Here is a 24,060-nt window from a genome sequence, read left to right on the forward strand (position 1 = left end):
TGAGTACTCAGGCTACAGTACTATTTTTTTTTAACCCAACTGAATTTTAACAGAAAACCCTTCGCTTACATTCTGTAGAAACAATATAAAGCTTGTTTACTTTTGGAATGATGAAGTTATTTATTACAACAAGCAGTTCCTCCAATACAGGGGCCCAAAGAAAAAAATTTTTTGAGACCTAAATTGCACGAAATATATCAGTTATCCAGATCATGTAGTATGGTTGTGCAGTTTATGAATAACATAAACCTCAAAACTCATCAAGTTTCTAATTTGGCTCTGGTTGCTAGTAAATTCAATCTAAGTCTAGTAATTATATATTGTATATGCTTTTCTGTGTACTACTTTTACCTCTGGTCTTCATTTACTATTTCTGCCTTTTGTATTTTTATTTTTTATAATATATACTTTTATAAGCTACTTCAAATTCTTTTGTGGGATGAAACATCTTTTACATAAATACAGAAGTAATTTTTTTAATTTAAAAAGAGCCAAGGTATCCATATTAAAGAATTTAACATTTACCAAGGACATTACAGAGACATTAAAATATTTTAAATGTACACAGTTTCGCATTACTTTTTAAGAGCAGAAAAGGGTAGTAGACAATCAACTTGAAAGGAAAGCTAGAGAGAGAAAACCCTAGGGAAGGAGTAGGACTTTGAATAATGAATAGATGTTGAAAAGGGTAGCAGGTAAACAATGTAAGTACTAACAGAATATTAGAATACAATGTAAAGGCAAACAATTCATATTAAGTATGGTAAAGATAAAGTTGGGTGGGTATAAGAATGTCAAATAAAAGATAGTTACATGAGAGATACACACCATCATCTCAAACTTTTTGTTTAGACGTTACTGAAGCCACTGTCTTAAGAGTTCTAGTTAAGACTTTTATATCTAGAAGGGATCTTAGAGAAACTATATGGTACAATTTAACTTTAGAAATTAAGAAGCACGAGAACAAAAAAAAAAATTATTTCAAGTAATATACGAAGACTCTAAGTCTTAGAACTCCAACCTACTGATCACCTGGGTTGATTTGAGTAATGTGATTAACTTTTAGTTCTTCTTCCTCATTCCATGTATATACCTAACCAAAGCTAAGAGTTCAAAGAACTTCCCAAGAGAAAAAGATAGGAGGGTAATTCCTTCATTGTATAACTCAAATTAAAATGACAGGGCTTCCCTGGTGGTACAGTGGTTGAGAATCTGCCTGCTAATGCAGGGGACACGGGTTCGAGCCCTGGTCTGGGAGGATCCCACATGCCGCGGAGCAACTGGGCCTGTGAGCCACAACTACTGAGCCTGCACGTCTGGCGCCTGTGCTCCGCAACAAGAGAGGCCGCGATAGTGAGAGGCCCGCGCACCCAGATGAAGAGTGGCCCCTGCTTGCCACAACTAGAGAAAGCCCTGGCACAGAAACGAAGACCCAACACAGCAAAAATAAATTAATTAATTAATAAACTCCTACCCCCAGCATCTTCTTAAAAAAAAAAAAGAAACAAGCATTTACTGTGTTCAAGATACAATGCTAAGTCACGGAAGACACCAAGAATAAAACTATTCACAGAAAATCATATAATAACACTATAAGCTCAAGACAATGAAAAAGGAAGCCTATTAAATATACTCTAGAAATACTTAAAAATCAATGTCAATATAATTCAGCATTCTCACTTACCTATCACACTTTATAAAAGATATATTCTTTGTAATTCATAAAATATTTACAGAATGATGATCCACCTGACAAGATTTTTTTCAAATGACATTTATAGAGCTTAATCTTAATATTTTGGTTTTTAAATAAATAAAGTTTCATAGAAGAAAGCAATTTTCCATCTACTATTATCACCATTTACTTTATTTCATAGATAAAACCAAGAAAATCAGGAAAAAGAAACTGAGAAAGATATTTTGGGAAGATAACAAATATTGTACAAATGTGACAAAATAATAAAAAGGAAAACTTTCCAATGTCTGTGAACACTTAAACACCAGCACAAGTTTTTGGAAAATCTTAACCAGTATTTCCTATGGAACATAAGAATTCAGAAACTGTATTTCTCAAACTTGCTTAAACAGTTCATACAAATACATGTTGATCTTTTTATGATGACAGTGCATAAATTACAAATGTAGAACATGTGACAAAGACTAGGGAAATGGCAACAGGACAAATTCAAGGTTAAAACCAGTTAAGGATAAACACTAGTTAGACAAAGGAGAAGGTCAACAAATGAGAAGGTCTGTAATCAAGGAGCTAGGCTTATTCAAACATCAAGTAGAAGAGCAGAATCTAGACCATCTGTAGCAGGAATAAGAAATCAAAATAAAGTGGGCAGCAGGTATCAAAACTAAGAGAAAGAGGCTAAATGATAAAAGGTCTGAGACTAAAGAAGGAATTCAGAGAGCAGAAAACACCAACAAGCAGTTTAACACTGGCTCAACATTGTTCCTCATCTCAACAGTCCCTTGGAATTTGGAGTTTGGGAGAAGAGTTGCAGCACTTAAGAAGCGTAAAGACAGAGATGTGCAGATGTAACTGACCATCTTTTCCTATGGGACCACATGATTTCAGTGCCAATTTCAAAATTAAATTGTGGCAAAAACACAGTACATATAAATACAAGAGGAAAGTATGAAGTAGATTTTAAATGACTTAATTTGCTACTATGCAAAGGAATTTGAAACAGCTTAGTCTTTGGATAACCAAGATATATATTATCTTAATCTCATTTTTCATTTTCATAGACAATATAAAATAGAACTAGTCTCAAAGAAAGAACTTCTGTGACTGCATGAAAACCAGCTGGCCCCTGTGACAGAATATAGAAAAGAAGCCTAAAACCTTCAAAAAGAAAAATATTCAAATTTGACAAATACTTCATATACTTGTTTCTACTAGCTAAGATAGGAATATTCAAATAGTTATAATTGATAAAGTCCTTTCCTAATCATTTAGAATTGTAACATATGACATTTGATGAAATTTATAACCCATTCAAGTTTTTAATTATCCTTACCAAAATCAAAAGTGTTACTTACAGAATGTTATTCCTCAAGCAAAACCACTTTCTACTTATGTCTAGCTTCTTTCACTCACTATTTCACTTGGGAATCCTCAAAATCCTTTTTCATAAATTCTGAATGACTAATCTAGGGCTTATAATTGTAAAGCAGTATTTAAATTTTTTTCCACAAAATGTTTCCCATGTCTTAAATCTGCTACATTGTAGTTGAAGGAAAAAGAAACCTAGAAAGAGTGACAAAGTGATTAGAGAGAAGTTGGGACTATGTGATAAATTAAGAAATTTGATAAAATGGTAAAAGAAAACATTTTAATCAATAGACTTAAATCTAAATCTTAGTTTTATGCCATTACTGACTGTAAGGTTGGGCAATATTCTAAACCAGCAGTTATTCTGGTATGGTCCACAGGATCCATGGGGATCCTCAAGACTCTTTCAGAGGGTCTCTGAAGTTAAAACTATTTTTATAATACAGTACTAAAATGTTATTTGCCTGTTTCACTGTGTTGACACTTGTACTGATGATACAAAAGTAATGGTGGGTAGAACTGCTGTTTCCTTTACACAAATCATGGCCATATCATGAATCATCATATTCTTCTGTCATGCACTCATAATTAAATGAAAGAAAAAAAAAAGGTGAGTTTCCATTATGAAGCAGTAAAAATTACTAATTTTTAAATTTTCAACCTTGAGTATATTACTTTTTAATATTCTGTGTAACAAAATGGGAAACATTGCTGCTGCATACCAAGGTACTGTAGTTGTCTCAAGAAAACACATATAAATGTGAGCTAAACCAATAGTTTTTTTCACGAACACCAATATCATTTCAAGGAAAACAACTCACTTTCTTTGTCATCAGTGATAAGCTTTCAAGTATACATTACAATTTTGGAAAACATATCTGTCATCGAATGTGACAGCTTCCCACTTTTTTACTTTTCTAAGGACAACAGTGGTGATGATATTAGCAAATGTTATTACTGCAGAATAAAATGCAGCAATATTTGGAAGTCAGTAAATCAGTATTTTCCAATTGCCAATGTATGGCGCTACAAAATCATGCACCAAGAGATCTATTCAAAACACACAAAAAAACAGTGGGTTTTAATTGAACAGAGTTCATAAAATTCATTGATAATGTTTCAGATTACACACTGCAACTGACCTCCAGGAAACCCCCATTTGAGTAGTTTTAGGAGTGGTATCAAAGAAGAATATCCACAATTATCAAAAGGGTTATTAAAATATTCTTCCCCTTTTTTAACCCTCATATAAACGTGACATTTTCTTCTTAGACTTCCTCCAAAATAATGCATTGCAACAGACTGAATATAAAAGCAGATATATGAGTCCCGTTATCTTCTATTAAGCCAGACTTAAAAGATATTTGTAAAAATGTAAAATAAGGCCATTCTTCTCAGTTGTTGTTCTTTTGGATAACAGGGTTTTTTTTATAAAATTATGTTAACATGTAATGACACAATCCCTCTGTATAATAACTTAAATTTTCAACAAATTGTAACTAATGTGGTCAATTTCTATTGCCACCATAAAATTATGTGGGCATCCTACGTACAACATATACCTATCTATTGACATATAGCCAGTTAGTTAGAAGCGTGATTCCATCCAAGACCAATATTAATGGCCAATATTAATCTAACCACTCATTAAACCAAAAGTTATCTCACATACATTTACAAACACCTCCTGAAAGACGTTTGTCTTGGCAAATCTGGAAGCTATATATTAAAACCGAACCAATGATTAAGCAGGACTTTGATACTCAGCAAGTTTGTAGTGATCAAGTCATTTCACATCAGACTGAGTTCTTCAGTCAAGGGTCAGAACAGGGCCCCTAACAATTCAGAACCAGGAAAAGTGCCAATGTTGCTACATGTATATGCAGGTAATACATGATGTAGACTTTTCCTAATGCAAGCTGCACAGCATCCTCCACATTAACCACTGGACTATGTTGGATTAATGTGGGACCAGTGGCATTTGGATGACCCTGCCTTTACTCTCATGTGAGAGTAATAACAGATTAATTCACATACCTCTAGTTATACTATCTTTTTGCAAGCTGTTTGAAGCCTTTATACTCCACTAAAATATCAGTCTTCTTTAGAGGGATTATTAACTAACACAAGTGTATCTCTTAGTCATCTTCTACTACTCCTATATGCATTCTCCCAAAGTTGGTGTGTGAAAGCAATGTTGCAACTTCTGCCCCTCTGTTCAAGATAGACTCGACTTTCAAATAAGAGTATTCATAAAGCATAATATAGCAGGGACATGAATGTGTGTATGCAGAGTATATGTAAGCATATATCTGAGTGTGTTGCATGAAAAAACACATATATACATGAGTATTCATAAAGCATAATGTAGCATGAACATGGATGTGTGTATACAGAGTATATGTAAGCATATATGTGAGTGTGTTGCATGAACATACACATATATACATACACATTATGTATAGCAACATACTGACTGAATTGGTAATAGAAAAATCTTTACAGATAAAAAGATGAAAATGGGATCCAGGGGACTTTCCAGACAGCCTGACATTCATAAATAGGCATAACAATTAGATAAGCACAAAAAAGATAACGTAAAGGTGCTTAAAGAAAGATATTTGCGTACTAAAAAATTCAGAATGCTAAAAACATGGGTTTCAAACTATTCAGATGAACAAATGAAGTAAAATACTAGTATTCGAATACAAATCTATACACATCCTGAATCCAAGAATGTTTGAATACCAATGACAGACATTCTATCTTCCGAATTTTTACTTTTATGAAGCAAAGTTAGCTGGACTAATAAGCTCATTGAATTTCAAGTGCCTAGCATGTTAAAGATGCTCAATGCTGGAGCGAAATTATAAGATTCAATCTGCCCCAAATGTCTAATCTTTCCAAAGCCTCTTAATGAATGGAAAATGTTACTTACATTAATTCAAATAATTTACATATTTAGCTAAACTTTTCTGTCTCCAGATCAAATTATATTTATGTCCTAAGAGTAACTCCAACTATTCCTAGTGAAAAATGTCACCAGTATTATACTAACTATATAGATACAGAACTTTAGAAATCCATGGAAGACTTACTGATAAAATATATAAATGATGTGCATTACATAAGCCAATCTATTTTATAGACTAAAAAGAAATATAGGAAGTAACTGTCAAAAGAGTCTACTTCACAGAGATTTTATATCATTACTAAAAATAATTTTTATGATAAATAGCAAATGGACTTCCCCTGTTTAGACGAAAATACACTATTTACCACTAGTCCATAATGGTGACAAATCAAAAGGAAACAATAGTGTCCCTGTGACTCTTTCAAGCTTATTTTATTAAAAACCCTCTGATGTCAAGATAAATACAGAGAAAGAAATGGTTCCATAATAAACCTACTTAATATGTTTAAATCTGCCCCTTAATTTAGTTACACCCTAAACAGTTCAGCCAAATCCTCAACCACTGAATCTCTAAGGAACAACGATAGAGATTTAAGGCTTTTAGATTATGCATTACAACCTGTCAAATCAAGTACAGATGAAGCTAGAAACTGGTGCTAGCTGACAAAGGAAGAAGATTGGGCATGAGAGTTATTATACTTAACACTGTAAATATTTTTTTTTTTGGGGGGTACACGGGCCTCTCACTGTTGCGGCCTCTCCCGTTGCGGAGCACAGGCTCCGGACGCGCAGGCTCAGCGGCCATGGCTCATGGGCCCAGCTGCTCCGCGGCATGTGGGATCCTCCCGGACCGGGGCACGAACCCATGTCCCCTGCATAGGCAGGCGGACTCTCAACCACTGCGCCACCAGGGAAGCCCTGTAAATATTTTTATTTTCAAAACCTTGCTACTTTTTTAAAGGAAAAATACATCAAATGCTATAACCTGAAGAAAGTATTTTGAATTTGATTAAAATTAAAAGATTTTTGAAAATTTCTCATTTCTAAAGCAATTCTTATAGAAAAACCACTAAATATGGTTCAAATAGAAACAATGAAACCAGAATATATAGTAATCAAGTTTCTGAAATGAACTTTCATATGTTTTATGTTTTCATATTTAAAAAGCTTATGTATAAACTTAAGGTTTATATACACAGCACTTGGTCACACAAATTTGGAATAAAAAAAAGTTTGGAGGACTTTTTCTTCTTACTGATCTTTCTGAGTACTAAGATTCATTATTATATATGACTTAGAGGAAGAACATCAAAATTCTAAAATTATAATCAGCAAAAATAACATAAGCAATACAAAAAAAGAGATATTTACGTAGGCTCCCAGCCCTTTTCCATCATCTGTATTTGGCTATTTTCCTGAGTATTAGTTAAGGTGGGCAAAAGGAACAGAAACACTTTGACTACTTTGGTTTGGAGAAGAAAATTACTGACTGGATTATTTGCATAATTAAAACAAACAAGTTATTCTATTAAATCCATTATCTTGGAGAGCTGAGAAGCAATGATACAAGTTGAAATCAAGCTTTTCCAGTTTTACTATAAGTTTTAGAAACTTACAGTATTTTACTCAAGATTTTGATGATCATCTAAAAATTGAGGTTAAATACACAGGGGTATATATAATAATCACAATTTAAAAGGTAAACCATAGCATTATGAGAATTAATCTGCACTAATTCACTGATATTGATTTTGTTTTCCTTTTATTAAAACTTAAATAAAAGCACCTTTTAAAAATGTAAGATTCAAAAGACCAAGTTACATTCAAAGAAGAAAAAAATAGCAGGAATTCAATGTTTAATGTAAATAATCAAAAATCTATATAAAATTCCAGATGCTCAATAAACAGTCATAAAGATGAAAATTATGGTGACAAACTTCACATATTAGAAGTTTGTTTGGCTCAATATTAGATACAATAATAAAATTGTCAATGTGACATATAGATGAACTTCATTATTAGATATTTACACAAGGAGCTAACCCATTAAAAATTTTTTTCTAGAAAGTTCACTGTATAAAATATATCTATCCACTTGCAATATGAGGTACTTTAGAATATGGTATATTTAGCTTCAGAGTTAGCAAGTCTATTCTTTTTAAACTTTTATTTTTAGCATTAGGTCATTATGAGCACTTTTAATTTTGGAAAAGAATATTTTATTACTAGTTGGAAAATTTTCACTTCTAGTCTGCCAGTAACTGACAAATACTCAGTTAAATAAAATAATATTAAATAAAGAGAAAACTCACTTAGTATGGTTTAATGCGACAGGTGTATAGGAACCAAATTAAGAGAAACTGAAAACTAGGACAAACAATAAAAATTACAGAGGTAAAATAACCTCTGTAACTAACTAGTGACTATGAACAAATTAGGCAACATAAAATCTTAACATGACATTAAACACTTCTGTGTTTAGTGGGAATAATGAAAAGCCAATTTTTAAGATAGTATTAGAAAAAACCTATACTTAAGGCATAAAACTATGCCCAAGTGGGTTTTCCCAGAAAATAAGTAAGACTTCTAAAATCTGTCATATGCTGAAATTTTAAATGACCAAAGAAAATATATAAATTTACTGAAATCTATAAGGTACGCTTCTTTTAAAATCCAAAGCAAAATTTTTAAAAAGCAAATAAATATGTCCCACTAGAACTTTATAATTAGACTTGTTTAATCTGAACCACTAATAGTCATGTGACCACTGCTAATTATTGAAGTTCCTTGATGAAAGTATATATCACTATTTATAAGATACACCATACCACTTCTAAGGAGACTCACTAATTCTATCAAAATATAAAAAAGAAAAAGAAATGAAAAGAATGGAAATTAACCAGAGAATTCAACTCAGACAATAGCTCTTAGGAGAGGGGTAAAGAGTATGTTGGCAGGTGTCTGCAAGGAGCTAGATAATACAATGGAATCAGTTTTCATTCTGCAGAACAACCATGAGACTTGCTGCAATGTCAGCTCCAAGCATACACTGAGGGACTCCAGAAAATGCTCATTGATCATGCAGCACTTTATAATGCGCATAGGCTTTTTTCTCTTGTTAACCCCGCCTAGCTTCCCTTTGCAGCTTATTCTCCCAAGCCCTCTCCCCCTAACAAATTCTCTTCCTGAAGATAGTAAAATATTTAACGAATTATCTTAACAGTCTAAGTATTAGGAATACCACTCACCATCATGAAAATTAGACAGTTTTTTTTAATGGGGGGGAACCCTACAACCCCCAAAATAAGAAAATGGGATTTAAATATCTATATATCTATAAATACAAATATTTGATGGTATATTACATCCAAGGCCAAAACCAATTATAGTTTCACTTTGACATGTATTTTCTTGAACTGATTTATACGCAAATAGGTTCTATAACACTGACACAAACAGGAAAAAAAAGAAAACATAATTTAAAATTCTCATGACTCAAAATGCAGATTTTTGTGAGCTCTCAAGCATTAGTTAAATTTTACAGTCTTTTAATTTTTAATTTAATAATTTATTTTATAATGAAGTCACATGAAAAACCTAGAAGCAGAATGTACCAGCTAAATTAAGCAATTAGATTAATATATATGCTTAATTTTACCCTAGAAACTAAAATAACCAGCTGTTTTTAATAGTTAACTGCAAGCAGAGTTTTGGGCTTAGATATGTAAATGAATTCTAAGACATATGATACTAAACCTACTCAAAGCTGCTTTGCAGACCCCACCTTCTAATGAGTTAATCTAAAGGTCACCACCAGCACAAGGCTTTTTATTAAGTCCGAGGCCCTTCCTTTCTTTTTCTTTTTTCCCCTATCAAACATATATCTACAATTTACAAAACATTAGGTTTAAACAAAATAAGGTTTTAGTAATCATGTGAACTAGATTGGCACATTCTCACACAGAATAAGGTCTGACCGTATCTTGCTTTTATGCTCTGCCTCTCTTTGCTCTCTCCTCTAATCTATTCATCTGTAAAATAATTCCGGCAGATAAGATTTCTTTGTTCAGATTTCAACTTTCATTTCATTTACAAACCTAGCCCTACCTCAAGAATGTCTTCTAGAACATATGCTTCCATTTCAGCCGCTGTCTCCACCATGTTTTATCAAACTGCCATGTTTCTTACTGCACTATGATTAGATCATTGCCAGCAGGAACACTCCTCTGTGTCAGCAAGGGAACAGGAAATGGAATGTTCTATTACATGCCTAAAGCAGCTTAGCTGTTCACTAGCCAGGCATCTACCAAAAGAGCAGGGGGTGACTCACTGTGTATTTTTTAAAGATACAGAAGCTCTATTCCAAAGCAAACTTCTGTCAAGTAATTTCAACAGGCAAAATAAAGTCTCTTATTTTACCATTTCAAATTTTTAAAACTCTAAAATTTCAAAAAAGAAATAATAACATTTTTTTAAAACCTATTTAAACACGTCTGGCTTCCTGGTTGAACAAAAGAGGTTGAAGTGGTTTACGTAGCAATTTATCCTTAGTAAAGCCTTGTAGTAAGATTAATGGCTGTATTAAATACGCAAAGAAGGATGCAAGGTAATACCAAATCAGGAATTTGTTACATCAGCCATATGTATTATGTAACACATATATTACAGGTGCTGACTTGAGGGTGCCGAAAGTAATAATTTAATGTAGTTTTTTAATGGTAAACTGGTTTTCTATAAACTAATCTGTTTGGAAATATCTAAGAGAAATGAGATTAACATTCAACAGATTTACAATCACTGAAGCAAACCATAACACATCACAGTTATATGCATTTTCTAGGAATGTCTTTAACCTCATTTACTAACCAAAGAAATGGCCTCCCCCCACCTTATCATAAATACTACAAGAGACTAAAATATTTCAGATGAATGAAATTCAGAAACACTGTTTCTGGATCATTTAATAGCAAATAAAGCGGGTGAGTAACAGTAGAGCTAATTTTATATTTATCACTGTAATTGACCCTCACTTTAGTAAAATTTTTTACTTTGTCAAATTTCTTCCTTATATAATATATAATATACAAAATGCAATGGGAGAGGAACAATGTTCTGTGCTCTGCAGTATTAACAAAATAACCCTGTACTTGTGAGAGTGCCATACAAACTGAACTTGAAGTGATCCCTCAATTAGGTTAACCAATCTAATTATAACTCTAAGGTGAACAGTTCTTCTAGTCTAAATTTTCCTAACCTAACTAGAGAAAGTGAATTTTTTAAAGGAAAGGAAAACGACAGGGAAGACCATTCACATATGGTCAAATCTCAGTGATGATATGAATGGCCTTTCCAGTAATGTCTCCTCAAAGTGATGCCATGTTTTAGTAGAAAGATTTTGTAATTCTCTTGGGCCTTAGTTTATTTATCTGTAAAAAGGGATAACATTCACTCAACAATGGATTTTCTATTGTATATCAGAAACTGTCCTGGGTACAGTCAACAAAACAGATAAAATTTCTTCTAAACAGGTTTATGAGAAGATTAAATGAGATAAAGTATCTACTACTCAGTTTCTGATATTTAGGAGACATCCTCACTGTGTCAGGCAATATACAAGTCATTGTTTTTCAAATAAACATGTTATTTAACCCTCACAATACCCTAGGTGATAATAATTCAAAATAATAACATTAATAATTACCTTGTGCTTACTATATGTGATACACCACTTTAAGTGCCTTGTATATATTAACTCATTAAATCTCACAATAATCCTAAAAGAAAGGTAGCTACTATTATCTCCATTCTGGAAACTGAGGTACACAGAAGTTAAGCAACTTCCCCAACTTACTCGCAACTAAGCTAATTAAGTTAAGAAGCTAAGATATGGACCCAGGTACTTGACTCCAGAGTCTGTCCTCTGAACCATCTACTGTACTTCCTCCAGATGATATGACCCTCATTTTACGAATGAGAAAATCAAGCCACAGACAGTACATAGTTATATAGCAGAGTTGAGATTCAAACCCAGAAGGGTCTGACTTCAAAGGATGTGTGAAATTAATGGAAAACAAATGATATTAAAAATGTTTTCCCTCAGACCATATACAGCACTTTCATTTATATATAAGTGTGTCTGGTATTTGGAGGTTCTCAAACAAAATAATGTCCATTGTTAAGACACAGCTTATGAAGAACCAGAAAACTGATCTTACTATTTTCCTCCTTCCAGCTCAATCCGTTCCATACTTCAAATAAACTGCTTCATCCTTAGATTAGGAGAAGTCATCAACGAAGTTTCTGTTTCTCAAACCTTCTTCCAACAGAAGCAAGTAATGGTAGATTTGAATTCAAGGAACTCATATGTTCATACATTCTTATTTCCCATAAGCCAAGAACAGGCTTTCCAACTTTGACAAGAAATCGGGCCCCCTAAGATTCAAGTCAATCAAACCATTCACTGTCTCCTTCCCTCCTGTTGTAGGATTATACGGTGCTTCCCTTATGTTTTCTGACATATACTGTTAAGTTTTTAGTAATAAAGATGTGATTATGGCTTTCTTACAGAATTACAGATATTTATATATCATTTATCATGTCTCTCCCTTACGGATCACAAGCTTGATGAAAGCAGGCAATGCTCTGTTTGCCAAGGTATACCCAGGGCCAGCACAGTCTCTGGCATAGAGCAAGGACTTAAGTATTTGTTGATTAAATAACAAATGCATGAATAAAGGAATCATCTGATATCCAGATTTGTATCCTAATCCCTTTTAAATTATTGCTACCACTAGGAATTATTTCTGATGACAAGAACATGTGTTCTGTGACTATTATCTTTAGGTCACTGAAATAAGATATTAGAAATGTTGAATATAAACAGAATCTATATTTGAGAATTTCTGTAATTCTTTTTTTTTTAATATATTTATTTATTTATTTTTGGCTGCATTGGGTTTTCGTTGTTGAGCGCGGGCTTTCTCTAGTTGCAGTGATGGGGGCTACTCTTCATTGTGGTGGGTGGGCTTCTCACTGCCGTGGCTTCTCTTGTGGAGGAGCACGGGCTCTAGGCACACGGGCTTCAGTAGTTGTGGCACGCAGACTCAGTAGTTGTGGCTCGCGGGCTCTAGAGCACAGGCTCAGTAGTTGTGGCGCACGGGCTTCGCTGCTCCACAGCATGTGGGATCTTCACAGACCAGGGATTGAACCCGTATCCCCTGCACTGGCAGGCGGATTCTTAACCACTGTGCCACTAGGGAAGTCCCTGTAATTCTTTGTTATACAGCAAAGTAATTATTTATTCTTAATTTTATTTTCTGGTTCTTTTGTTAATATGAGGACCTATGCCACAGCATAGGATACTTTGGGCAAAAGGGTGTGTGAAAGGAGATTCATATACATCTGCTATAAAACCCTACATCCTAATAGTAAGCCACTTTCCTTCTAGTTCAACCTCAATTTGTAGGCAAAAAAACCTGTTTTCCCATTTGCCTAAAATGGATTTCAAAATCTTTAATTTTCACCTATGGCAAAAGCATTAAAGCATAAATGATAACCTACTTACAGTTACGCAAACAAATACAAACTAACAGATGTAAGTGACTTAAATCATAAAGGAAAATACTTACTACAATAAGAAGATTCAAATGTCCAAAGTGAAGAGAAAAGCCTCCCATAAAAAGTGGGGGAAAAGGACAGAAGAAGCTTAATAAATACCAAGACTGCATAAAGGAATCTTCTGAAAGTTACAATTTTATTTAGGACCAGCACTGATTTCTTTGAACGAGGAGCAAAGAAACCAAACACACACACACACACACACACACACACACACACACACACACACACACACAGAGAAATATGTTGACAAGCAAGCAACCCTATTTTGTATGGTTTAACATTTTGTTGATGTTTGTTCCTCCACATAAAACATTTTTTTTTCAATCAAATATTCCTTGTAAAGAAGTTCTGCTCCCATCAAATATTTTTTTCTATTTAGGGAAGGGCGAGACTTATCAAAATCCACATTTTCAAACAAAACAAGGACAAATAATTGGTTGCAGCATAAATATAATTATTTCACCCGCCTACATAAAAACAAACTACTAGGAAAACAAAATCTGAACCAACTTCACCTCTCAAAATGTGTGAAATGTAGTCATTACTTTATAACATCTCTATTTTTCTCTTTTCTACTCTGTAAGTTATATTTCAGCAGAAGTGTAAAATAGCCTGGACCAAGCATAAGTGACATACATACATTAAAGAGTTAAACAGAATTTAAATTAAAAGGATAACAAAACATGGTCAAATTTCTGATACCCTATATACATTATTAAAATAACTCTATCACCATGAATTTACCTTGTATTTCTCCTAAACCAAATCATGCCACAATATGACTGGGGGTTCTCGATATATGTCTTTTTTTTTTAACTTATTTATTTTATTTTTTTTAGTTTTGGCTGCATTGGGTCTTCGTTGAGGTGCATGGGCACAGGCTCTAGGCACGTGGGCTTCAGTAGTTGTGGCTCACGGGCTCTAGAGTGCAGACTCAGTAGTTGTGGTGCACGGGCTTAGTTGCTCCGTGGCATGTGGGATCTTCCCGGACCAGGGCTCGAACCCATGTCCCCTGCATTGGCAGGCGGATTCTTAACCACTGTGCCACTAGGGAAGCCCTCGATATATGTCTAATGTAGCACAGTAATATTCTTTTCATTACCACCACAGATTACTTTCTTTTTTAAAAAAAACTATGGTTTTTATCTGCAAAGTAATACATGTACATGGAAAACATTCCTATATAAAAGAGAACATAGGGAAAAGTAAACCTATCTCTCACCAACTCCTAAAAGCACAACTAGTGTATTCTTCCAGAAATAACCTACATATATAAAGCTTATCTTAGTGTAGATTATTTTTTATACAAATGGAAGCATATTGTACATACTTTTCTTCATCTCCATTTTAAAAATGTAATACTCCATAACTGTTTCAGATTAGTACATGTATCTCTCTCTTTGATTGTGATAGTTGCTCAAATTTTCACTAAAAAACTGTACTATAATTTATTTAATCAGTTCCCTTTTGGTGGGCATTTGTGTTCCTTCAACATTTCACAATACTGCAATGAACATGCCCAAAAAAAGGGCACACATACTCTGCACATACCTGAATATAACTGTACTGTAAATTTCTTGATGGGTACATGTATTTAAAACTTTATTTAAAACTTTATGTTACCAAATTGCCCACTAAGGTTGAATTTACACTCTGACAGTGAATGAGACTGCCTGCTTCCCTACAAATAGTAAGTATTAATGATACAAAGTCTATTAAGTGAAACCCAGATCAGAAATAAGCATGTTTTAAAACATGATTCTAGATTTATCCTTACTCCCTCATCATTTCCACTTTTTAAGGAAATGCAAATGAAAATTACATCTCCTCTCATCTAACTTCTGTTCCCTTAACAAAAAAAATACATTAATTCCCTGACAGATTAAGAATTTATTTACCACAAAAAAACCCCAAAAAACAAAATAAGGAGCCACAATGCAGATTCTGTCTATATGTACGTACTTGGAGAACAGAGAAGAATGGTGAATCAAATGACACTTTTAGAAAATCTACTTCGGTTAAATACAAATTCCACCCAGGTTTAATGGACTCTTTAAGTTGTGAAGTTTCTGCCGGAATTCAGTATCATAAAGATCCAGAATTCTTTGGGTATGTTCTTACTAAACTAAATTAATAAAATACTGTTGGGTATTCATTTGTTTGCCTTCCACATTTATTTCAAACTATTCATTTCTAAAGCATAAATTTCTAAAGTAATCCTTCCATCATTCTTGGAAAAAAAATCGAACGCAAACTAAGATGAAGAAGATAGGTTTTTATTAACACAAAGAGCACTAAACAGCTTCTATCACAGTTTCTTGACATGTATCCCAGGTCAAATTTTTTTTTTTTTTCTTTTTGCGGTACACAGGCCTCTCACTGTTGTGGCCTCTCCCGTCGCGGAGCACAGGCTCTGGACACGCAGGCCCAGCGGCCATGGCTCACGGGCACAGCCGCTCCGCGGCATGTGGGATCTTCCCGGACCGGGGCACGAACCTGCGTCCCCTGCATTGGCAGGCGGACTCTCAACCACTGCGCCACCAGGGAAGCCCCCAGGTCAAATTTTGATGATAATGTTTAAAAATAAGAATGATTAAAACTTCACCAGAACCTCCAAAATAAATGTTAATAGTTGGACAGGCTTCTAGATGTGTGAGGAACACCTAAAAGGCTTAGGTAACAAAGGATTAAGTAAGGATATATAAAATTATAACCTAATATATAAATAATGAAAAGGCCATCCATTAGTATATTCTAAATGTGAGGAAGGATATTTATTGCTTAAATAAAATTTTTCTCAAGGCTAATGCTATAAAAAGGCCCTAGTAAACTTTCTTTTGAAAGATCATTACTATTTTGATCATTCATTTATACAAATATTTACTGAGTGCTTACTAGGTGACAGGCTTTATACTACACAATGGATATAGAATGACAAATAGTTACTGCACCTTCAAGAGTCTATAATCTAGAAAAACTTGATCCTGATTTTCAACAAAGTCTAAAATCAAAATCTTCAATGATTTTTTCATCTTCTCTGATATATAGTCCCTTTCCATTTTTCTTTAATCTAACTAATAAATAAAACTCAAAACTCCATTCAGAACAGTACAGAAAGTATTATTATATTTAAACAAATATTTCATCCAGATGTGTCCCATGTATAGAATTAAATACAACCACAGTCTTGTCCAAATATAAGTAACAGACTAAGCAAAGTAAGAAACAAAACAGCTTTCCCTCCTTTCACATCTGCAATTACAGTTGTGCCTGCTGGACACTTGCACTTGTTGTCTCTACCGATGCTAGGTCACACCATGAATTCATTCTTTTCCTAGTATTTCACAATAGGTTCTATGTATACAAAATTGACAAGATTTTTATTGTTTTTGGAGAACATTCACCTCCCAAATTTGTCTGTACAACATTTCAAATAAAAATAAACAAGTACATATATAATAGGAATAACTTCCTTCAACATTTTTTGGTTTTGTTTCAAATAGGCTAAATCTACTGATAGTACAGTGCTCTCAATTGCTTCTGTTCCAAAGCAACAAGTATCTACCAACAAAAATAAATATACCACACACACACACACACACACACACACACACACACACAGAGCCTACCTCCCTACCCCAACCCCACAAGCACAGTGGTGGGGAGAGTAGAGAGCCTGGGGATAAAAATGCAAATTACAACAAGAGACAAGTCCAAAGCCAATTTTTTTGAGTTAACCAATTTCTACCACCCTTCTGGAAGGACGACTGTCCTACTCTAGGGCAGCGGTCCCCAATCTTTTTGGAACCAGGGACCGGTTTCGTGGAAGACTATTTTTCCGAGGACCTGGCGGTGAGCGGGGGGATGGTTCAGGCGGTAATGCCAGCCATGGGGAGTAAAGGGAAGTGGCAGATGAAGCTCCGCTTCATCGCCACTGACCTCCTGCTGTGCGGCCTGCGTTCTTAACAGCCCGGGAATTGGGGACCCCTGCTCTAGGGGACACAAGAAACAGCTCCAGGTCACTTAAGACAGTATCAAAGGCATCAAAGGAAAATAATCAGGATGCAAAAACTACCCAAGGAACCTTGCAATCGCAACTCCTTCTCTGGTTGCTTGATGGCCTAGAGTTGCTGGCAGCAAGCTCCAATCAGTCTGGTTTCTCATGATGCCAATTACCACTCTGCTGTTTCTAGCCTAGTCTATTCATAACAAATCTGGAATGGTTTGCCTGCAAGCAATTATTGCAAGTACTCTTTCAGACTCATAATTCCATCTCCTAGGAAATGTATTACATTAAATTGTCTATATCCTCAAAAAACTAGGCCAAAAGTTGCAAAATGGGGTCCCTTTTCCACTAATCTGATCCTGACCAGAGATCCCAACACAAACCCCATATATATATATATATATATATATATATATATATATATATATATATATATATAAGAAATACTGATTTCAGTCAATGTAACTGTGACTCTTTGGTCATCATGAAGATATCTCACAACACAGCTATGTTAGAAGCAATGTTACTACCATTACTTTCAACTTCCCCCACAAATTTCAGATATTCAGTTTTACTACCAAATCTAATAAAAACTAACACCAGATAAGAAAACAGAAGTTAACATATAACAACTTTTATGTGTGTAACAGATAAACACCAGCATGTTTTATGAAATCACTACTATGTTTTATGAAACCAAATTTAACCCACATTCATATCATTCAATAGCTCTTTCATCAATTTCTTAACAGAGTCAACTATATTTACAATTACTTGAGAATTCCCATCCTCTTCAAGAACACATATGCCAATGTCTCTCAGTGAAGGCAGTTAATATTCTTTAAAGGGTAGCCACTGAAAAACCAATAGCTTACAAAATGTTTAAAAGCATAACTGAATTGCCAAATATAATTTTATACTTTAATATTCGTTTTTGTACGCTCAGGTAAACCATCTCTCTCTAACACAAATTCCACAATTTCCAGTAAAATGCTTAGTTTTTAAAGTATTTCTCATAAGTTATTTTAAGGGTATATATTTGCATAATTTGATTTCTTTTTAAGCACTCCAGCTTGCCTAGAAAACTGTATAATTTAAGTAGAATCATTATAGATAGTGTACTTAGGTCTTAGGGTCTTGGCAGTTTACACTTTCAGTACTTATATGCATATAACAGCATAATATTTCATGATTTTTAAAATCAAATATGACAAACATACAATTAGAAATGTGCTTCCCAAAAGACGTTTCTGATGCAACACTCCTAAAATTAGGCTTTCAAAAAACATTTTACCTATGTACAGTAGGAACAGGATGCCAACCTATCTTTAAGTTGAAGTGGCATCAAAATAAATTCTTTCATTCAACAAATATTGTCCAGCTAGGGACATAAGATAAGCTCTATCTTCAGAAAGATAAAAAAGGCCATCTCTATTCCCATCTTTTCTTCCAGTTTTTCCAGAAGATATACCCTGCCGCCAGTAGCTGTAGCTCTCCTTGATCACATGACTTTCTTCTTCTGGAAAAACCAGGCTTCTAATCCCAGTCTTCAGTATGTCAGAGAAAATGTCATCTTATTTAAAGGCACTGGTGGGAAGAAGGACTCAGAATTTTCCCATACATCCAAATTTTTAACAAACTTTTTTTTTTAAAAGAATCATGGAAGGGCTTCCCTGGTGACGCAGTGGTTGAGAACCTGCCTGCCAATGCAGGGGACACGGGTTCGAGCCCTGATCTGGGAAGATCCCACATGCCACGGAGCAACTGGGCCCGTGAGCCGCAATTACTGAGCCTGCGCGTCTGGAACCTGTGCTCCGCAACAAGAGAGACCGCGATAGTGAGAGGCCCGCGCACCGTGATGAAGAGTGGCCCCCACTTGCCGCAGCTAGAGAAAGCCCTCGCACAGAAACGAAGACCCAACACAGCCATAGATAAATAAAATTAAAAAAAAAAAAAAAAGAATCATGGAAAGGACTCCGGAATTGACATACAAAATAAAGAGTGTAAGCCAGTCAAGAAATAATTATGCATCTTACATAAAAGTATTCATATTTGTATTCTATGCAACTTTCCAATTTCTTGGAATTAATTTCTGTATGTCCTCCATTTCTACCTACCTCACAGAATTTCTAAAAACCATGTGGTCCTGGAATGGCACTTTATAAATAAAAGTATTATTATTTAGGTAGATAAATGAAACACATCTGCAATCTTTTTAGTATTATAAATATGATGCATGAAAGTGCGATTTTTAAAAAATTCGAAGGCCACAAAGGCACAAGGTGAACAGTAAATCTTTTTGTTACTGGCCTGAAACAAAATGGCAATACACTGTTAACGCTGTTAACTGACTTCCAGTGCGGTTACAAGCTTAACTTTAACATCATTTTACTTCTGTTTCTTGATTTACCAATTTTTATGTGCTATCTATTGACTGTCCATTGAAGAAATGAGCACTAACCCTTCCTTTGTTGCCCTCTATCTCGCAATTTTATAGGTTATATTATTTTTATATTATAAAGGTTTATAACTATACTCCTTAACTATTCCATAACTATAATCAAGTCTATCTTATATATTTTCTAGGTTGAGTCTAAAAACTAAAAATTAATTAACTGCATTTATAATGTGACTAAGTAAATACTAATCACTGAAGAGAATGTAATTTTATATCATTTAGACATTACTGGTTGAAATAGAATTGTCCATGTTTTCTAAGAGTGGCAGCACTTGAATTTTCTTCTAGCTCTCTTTGGTTCTTTTTTTCTTTTTTTTTTTTTTTTGCGGTGTGTGAGCCTCTCACTGTTGTGGCCTCTCCCGTTGCGGAGCACAGGCTCCGGACGCGCAGGCTCAGCGGCCGTGACTCGCGGGCCCAGCCGCTCCACGGCATGTGGGATCTTCCCGGACCGGGGCACGAACCCATGTCCACTGCACCGGCAGGTGGACTCTCAACCACTGCGTCACCAGGGAAGCCCTCTCTTTGGCTCTTTTTGAAGGTCCAAGACTGCCACTGTAGCTACCAGTTTCCTCCCCCCGACACTGCCCTACCACCATATCCTCTATCTTGGATTATATTTTCCACTGTATTATAGTGTCTCAAATATTTTCATATCAAGTACATAGTTTTTCTAAATATAAAAATATACTTGTCCTCATATGATAAATAATGTGGTTAACTATAAAAAATTTAAGTTCAGTATTTTCCCCCAAATGATGAAAATACTGCTTCACTATCTTCAAGCGTTCAGCACGGCTGCTAAGAACTCAGTTATTTGATTTTCCTTTTTTTTTTTTTTGCGGTACGTGGGCCCCTCACTGCTGTGGCTTCTCCCGTTGCAGAGCACAGCCTCCGGACGCGCAGGCTCAGCGGCCATGGCTCACGGGCTCAGCTGCTCCGCGGCATGTGGGATCCTCCCGGACCGGGGCACGAACCCGTGTCCCCTGCACTGGCAGGTGGACTCTCAACCACTGCGCCACCAGGGAAGACCTGATTTTCCATTTTTTATTCCCTGTCTCTGGCAGTAACTGAGGAGTTTCTTTTTATCCTTAGAGTTCTGAAATTTTGCCAGACGTGTCTAGATATAGGTCTTTTTCCATTCATCCTGTGTGGTATTAGATGGGTTCCTTTAATCTGAAATTCATTATCTTTCTCTGGCTCATGATATTTCTTCAATGATTTCTTTCAATATTTTTCTCCTTTCCACCTTCCTGTTCTTTACTTCTAAAACTCATATTTACAGATATGAAAACTTTGTGATGTATTTTCCGTACTCTTTTTCTCTCAATTTTTCCAGATTTTTTTTCTTTCTTTTTTTTTTTTTGCTTCACATACACAGAGTTCCTCCTCTTTGGCTCCAAATCAACAACTCAGTCTTGATTCATGCTAAATTGTTATTTAACCCATCCATTAAAATTTATCTTCATAATTTTCAAAATCTGTCCTGGTTCTCTGCCACTTTTTCAATGAAACTATGATTAATCATTGCAACATGTTCTTGAATCTTAGTAAAATACATATTACACTTTTTTTTCTTTGAAGCTTTCTTCTGAATTTTATCTGAGGTCAGCTGTTCTTTCTTTCATCTTAATCCTCTTCCATCTTTATTCTCCTCAACTGTCTGTCTGTTTATATTGGCATAAAAAAGATTATTTTTGGCTCTCTCTGAGGTTGTTCGAATTTGTTTTCCCAAATGGTGTCTCCCTTAAATGGGAGGGTAGTACTATTTAAGCAGGTATCCCAGAAAGGTACCTAGACAGGAAGTTAAACTTGCTGGGATCCGCCAAAACTGCTATTCTCTGAAGAGGCATGCTTCAGTGCCTCTGCTTCTCTCTCAGGTTCCAAAACCTCAGATGTCCTACTGAATTGCTAATCTACTTTCTTAAAAGAGAACAGTTAGACTTCTGGCCTGAGGGCAGGCATGACTGCCACCAGAGCTGTTAAGACTGGAGAAAGGGCAGGAAGGAGGTCCAACTAATGCAGCACTTTGGAAAATAATTCTTTAAAATTCTTGATTATTACCCAATTGCCCACTACTGTTCTCTGTACTTGTTGACTCCAAGCTTGGAGTCTTTCTGAGGTTCCCCTAGGAAATCCTGAGCTTACCTCTGGTATCTTGAGTTCCAGTTTCCTTTGAGATTTTGCTGTCAATCCAATCCCATGAACTTCCTATCTTCTTCATAATTTCTTGTCCTCTGATGGTACCTGTAGTGGACTGTCAACTGCAATTTTACTGTTCAACACACATTCTCCCCGGTCCCTTTTTCTAGTAATATAATCCCTCTTGTCCGTGGGGAAAATATTACATGTAATTTGGGTGGAGGTGAGTCTTCCCAGCTACCACTGGGGTGGCCATATGACCCAGGTCTGGCTAGAATAATATCCCATCCCCCCTCTCCTCTGGCAGCCATCTTTGCCTGGCTGAAAATAAAACTAATACAGAAGAAAAGAGAGACTAAAATGTTGAAAGAAAACCAGTACTGATGATATTATTCAAATATGGACTTATCCATTCCTAAAGATGGATCTTCCCTCCTTCCCCACACACATCCGAGCACATATAAAGCTACAGAGCTAATGAAGTCCTTTTACTCCTCTTTAAGGTAGTTTGACCAGTGTAATAACATCTGTCCCTTGCTTTTCAAAACTGTGGTTTAGTTCAATCTTTAAACCATATAAGTGGGATGTTGGGAAGAAAGAAAGTTAAAGGAATGTACTCAATGCACCATATTTAAAAGAAAAGTTAAGACAAAAATTGTAAAATAAGCCAGAAGAAATAAAATTAAAGCTTTATAGTTTGGTGTTAAACACAGAATGAGGAAATAGCTATAAACTTTATTAAGTGCATCCTATCATTTCCTAAGACATCCTTCATACCTCTAGGGAAAGAAAAGCATATATAGAAACCAATTATCTCTTAACTAGTTTTTTCTGAGTCAAGATTCCAATGGTTTCACAAAGAAAAAAGGAAGAAAGACTGGTAGTGATTTAAAATGTTCTAATCTATTATATATCCAAAGAAAACTCTCTGAAAGGTTATATAGTGTCAACTTCTGGAAGAAAAATTCTTTAGCTTTGATATGATTATTTGAGGAGAGGTATGGAAGGGGTTGTTTACTTTTTAATTTTAGAGGTGATAAAAAGCACAGAAGGTCATTGAACTCCTCAGTGGATGAAAGATGAAATCCAGTACTCATCACCTAAGGTAAATAATTCACGGTTCATAGACCTATGCCTCAAAAGTTCTAGCCTCCTGAAATTTGCAAAATGCTGTATGTATATATTTAAGTACATATGAGGGAGAAGGGGTCCACAGTTTTCATCAGAATCTAACTAAAATCCATGACCTAAAAAAGGTAAAGAAAACTGCTCCTGACTGGAAAAGAACAATGACAACTTCATTCAAGAATTACATTTAACAATTAAATACAAAAAAACTAAGTAATGAATACCTCCAACATATAAGACAGTGTACTAGATATAGAGATTATCTCCATTCTTTAGAAAAACTCTGTTAGAAAAAATTATTAGTCCCAACATGGATGAAGAAAATGAGGTTAAACAGTAATTTTCCCAAAGTCACAAAGTATTAAAGCAGGATGCAAAAGTTTCCCAACTTGATTTTAAACTTTTTCCATATAATGTTTTTTTTCCAGGAGAAATATTGGAAAACAAATACAAAGGCAATGGGTTATTTTATAATGGAATGTAATTTTATGTCAGGCACAGAAATTGCCAAGTATTCACATGCCTGGGGTTTAATGAAACTGGAATCTGACCCTTCAATTAAGATTTTCAGGGAAACTTCTGCTTCTAGTAGTAAGGTCAGAAGCCCTTAGTATTTGATTAAGATTTATGAATCTTAACATTCAAGGCTGTCTAAGCCAATGAATGGCTCCCCTTGCTATTCTTCTGGGCTCCATGGGAAACAAAACGAAGTTGGCTCATGCATGGAGACA

The 24,060-nt window shown here is 34.9% G+C and overlaps 1 protein-coding gene across 10 annotated transcripts in view; it reads right to left on the reverse strand.

Annotated features, from left to right (window-relative positions):
* Nucleotides 1-24,060, reverse strand: part of ANKRD17 (ankyrin repeat domain 17) — a 163,841-nt gene that overhangs the window by 121,708 nt on the left and 18,073 nt on the right. The window contains exon 1 of one of the 10 annotated variants that reach the window (XM_067736243.1): nt 10,086-10,235. The exons of 8 other annotated variants lie outside the window; for them this stretch is intronic. In XM_067736243.1, the coding sequence (XP_067592344.1) occupies nt 10,086-10,139 (54 nt within the window). In that variant the 5' untranslated portion in view covers nt 10,140-10,235. Of the gene's footprint in view, nt 1-10,085; nt 10,236-24,060 lie in introns of those variants that run through there. One more of the 10 variants, XM_067736244.1, reaches the window with a different exon arrangement.

The sequence above is a fragment of the Pseudorca crassidens genome, chromosome 4, assembly GCF_039906515.1.
Source record: "Pseudorca crassidens isolate mPseCra1 chromosome 4, mPseCra1.hap1, whole genome shotgun sequence".
In the NCBI taxonomy this organism is placed as follows: Eukaryota; Metazoa; Chordata; class Mammalia; order Artiodactyla; family Delphinidae; genus Pseudorca; species Pseudorca crassidens.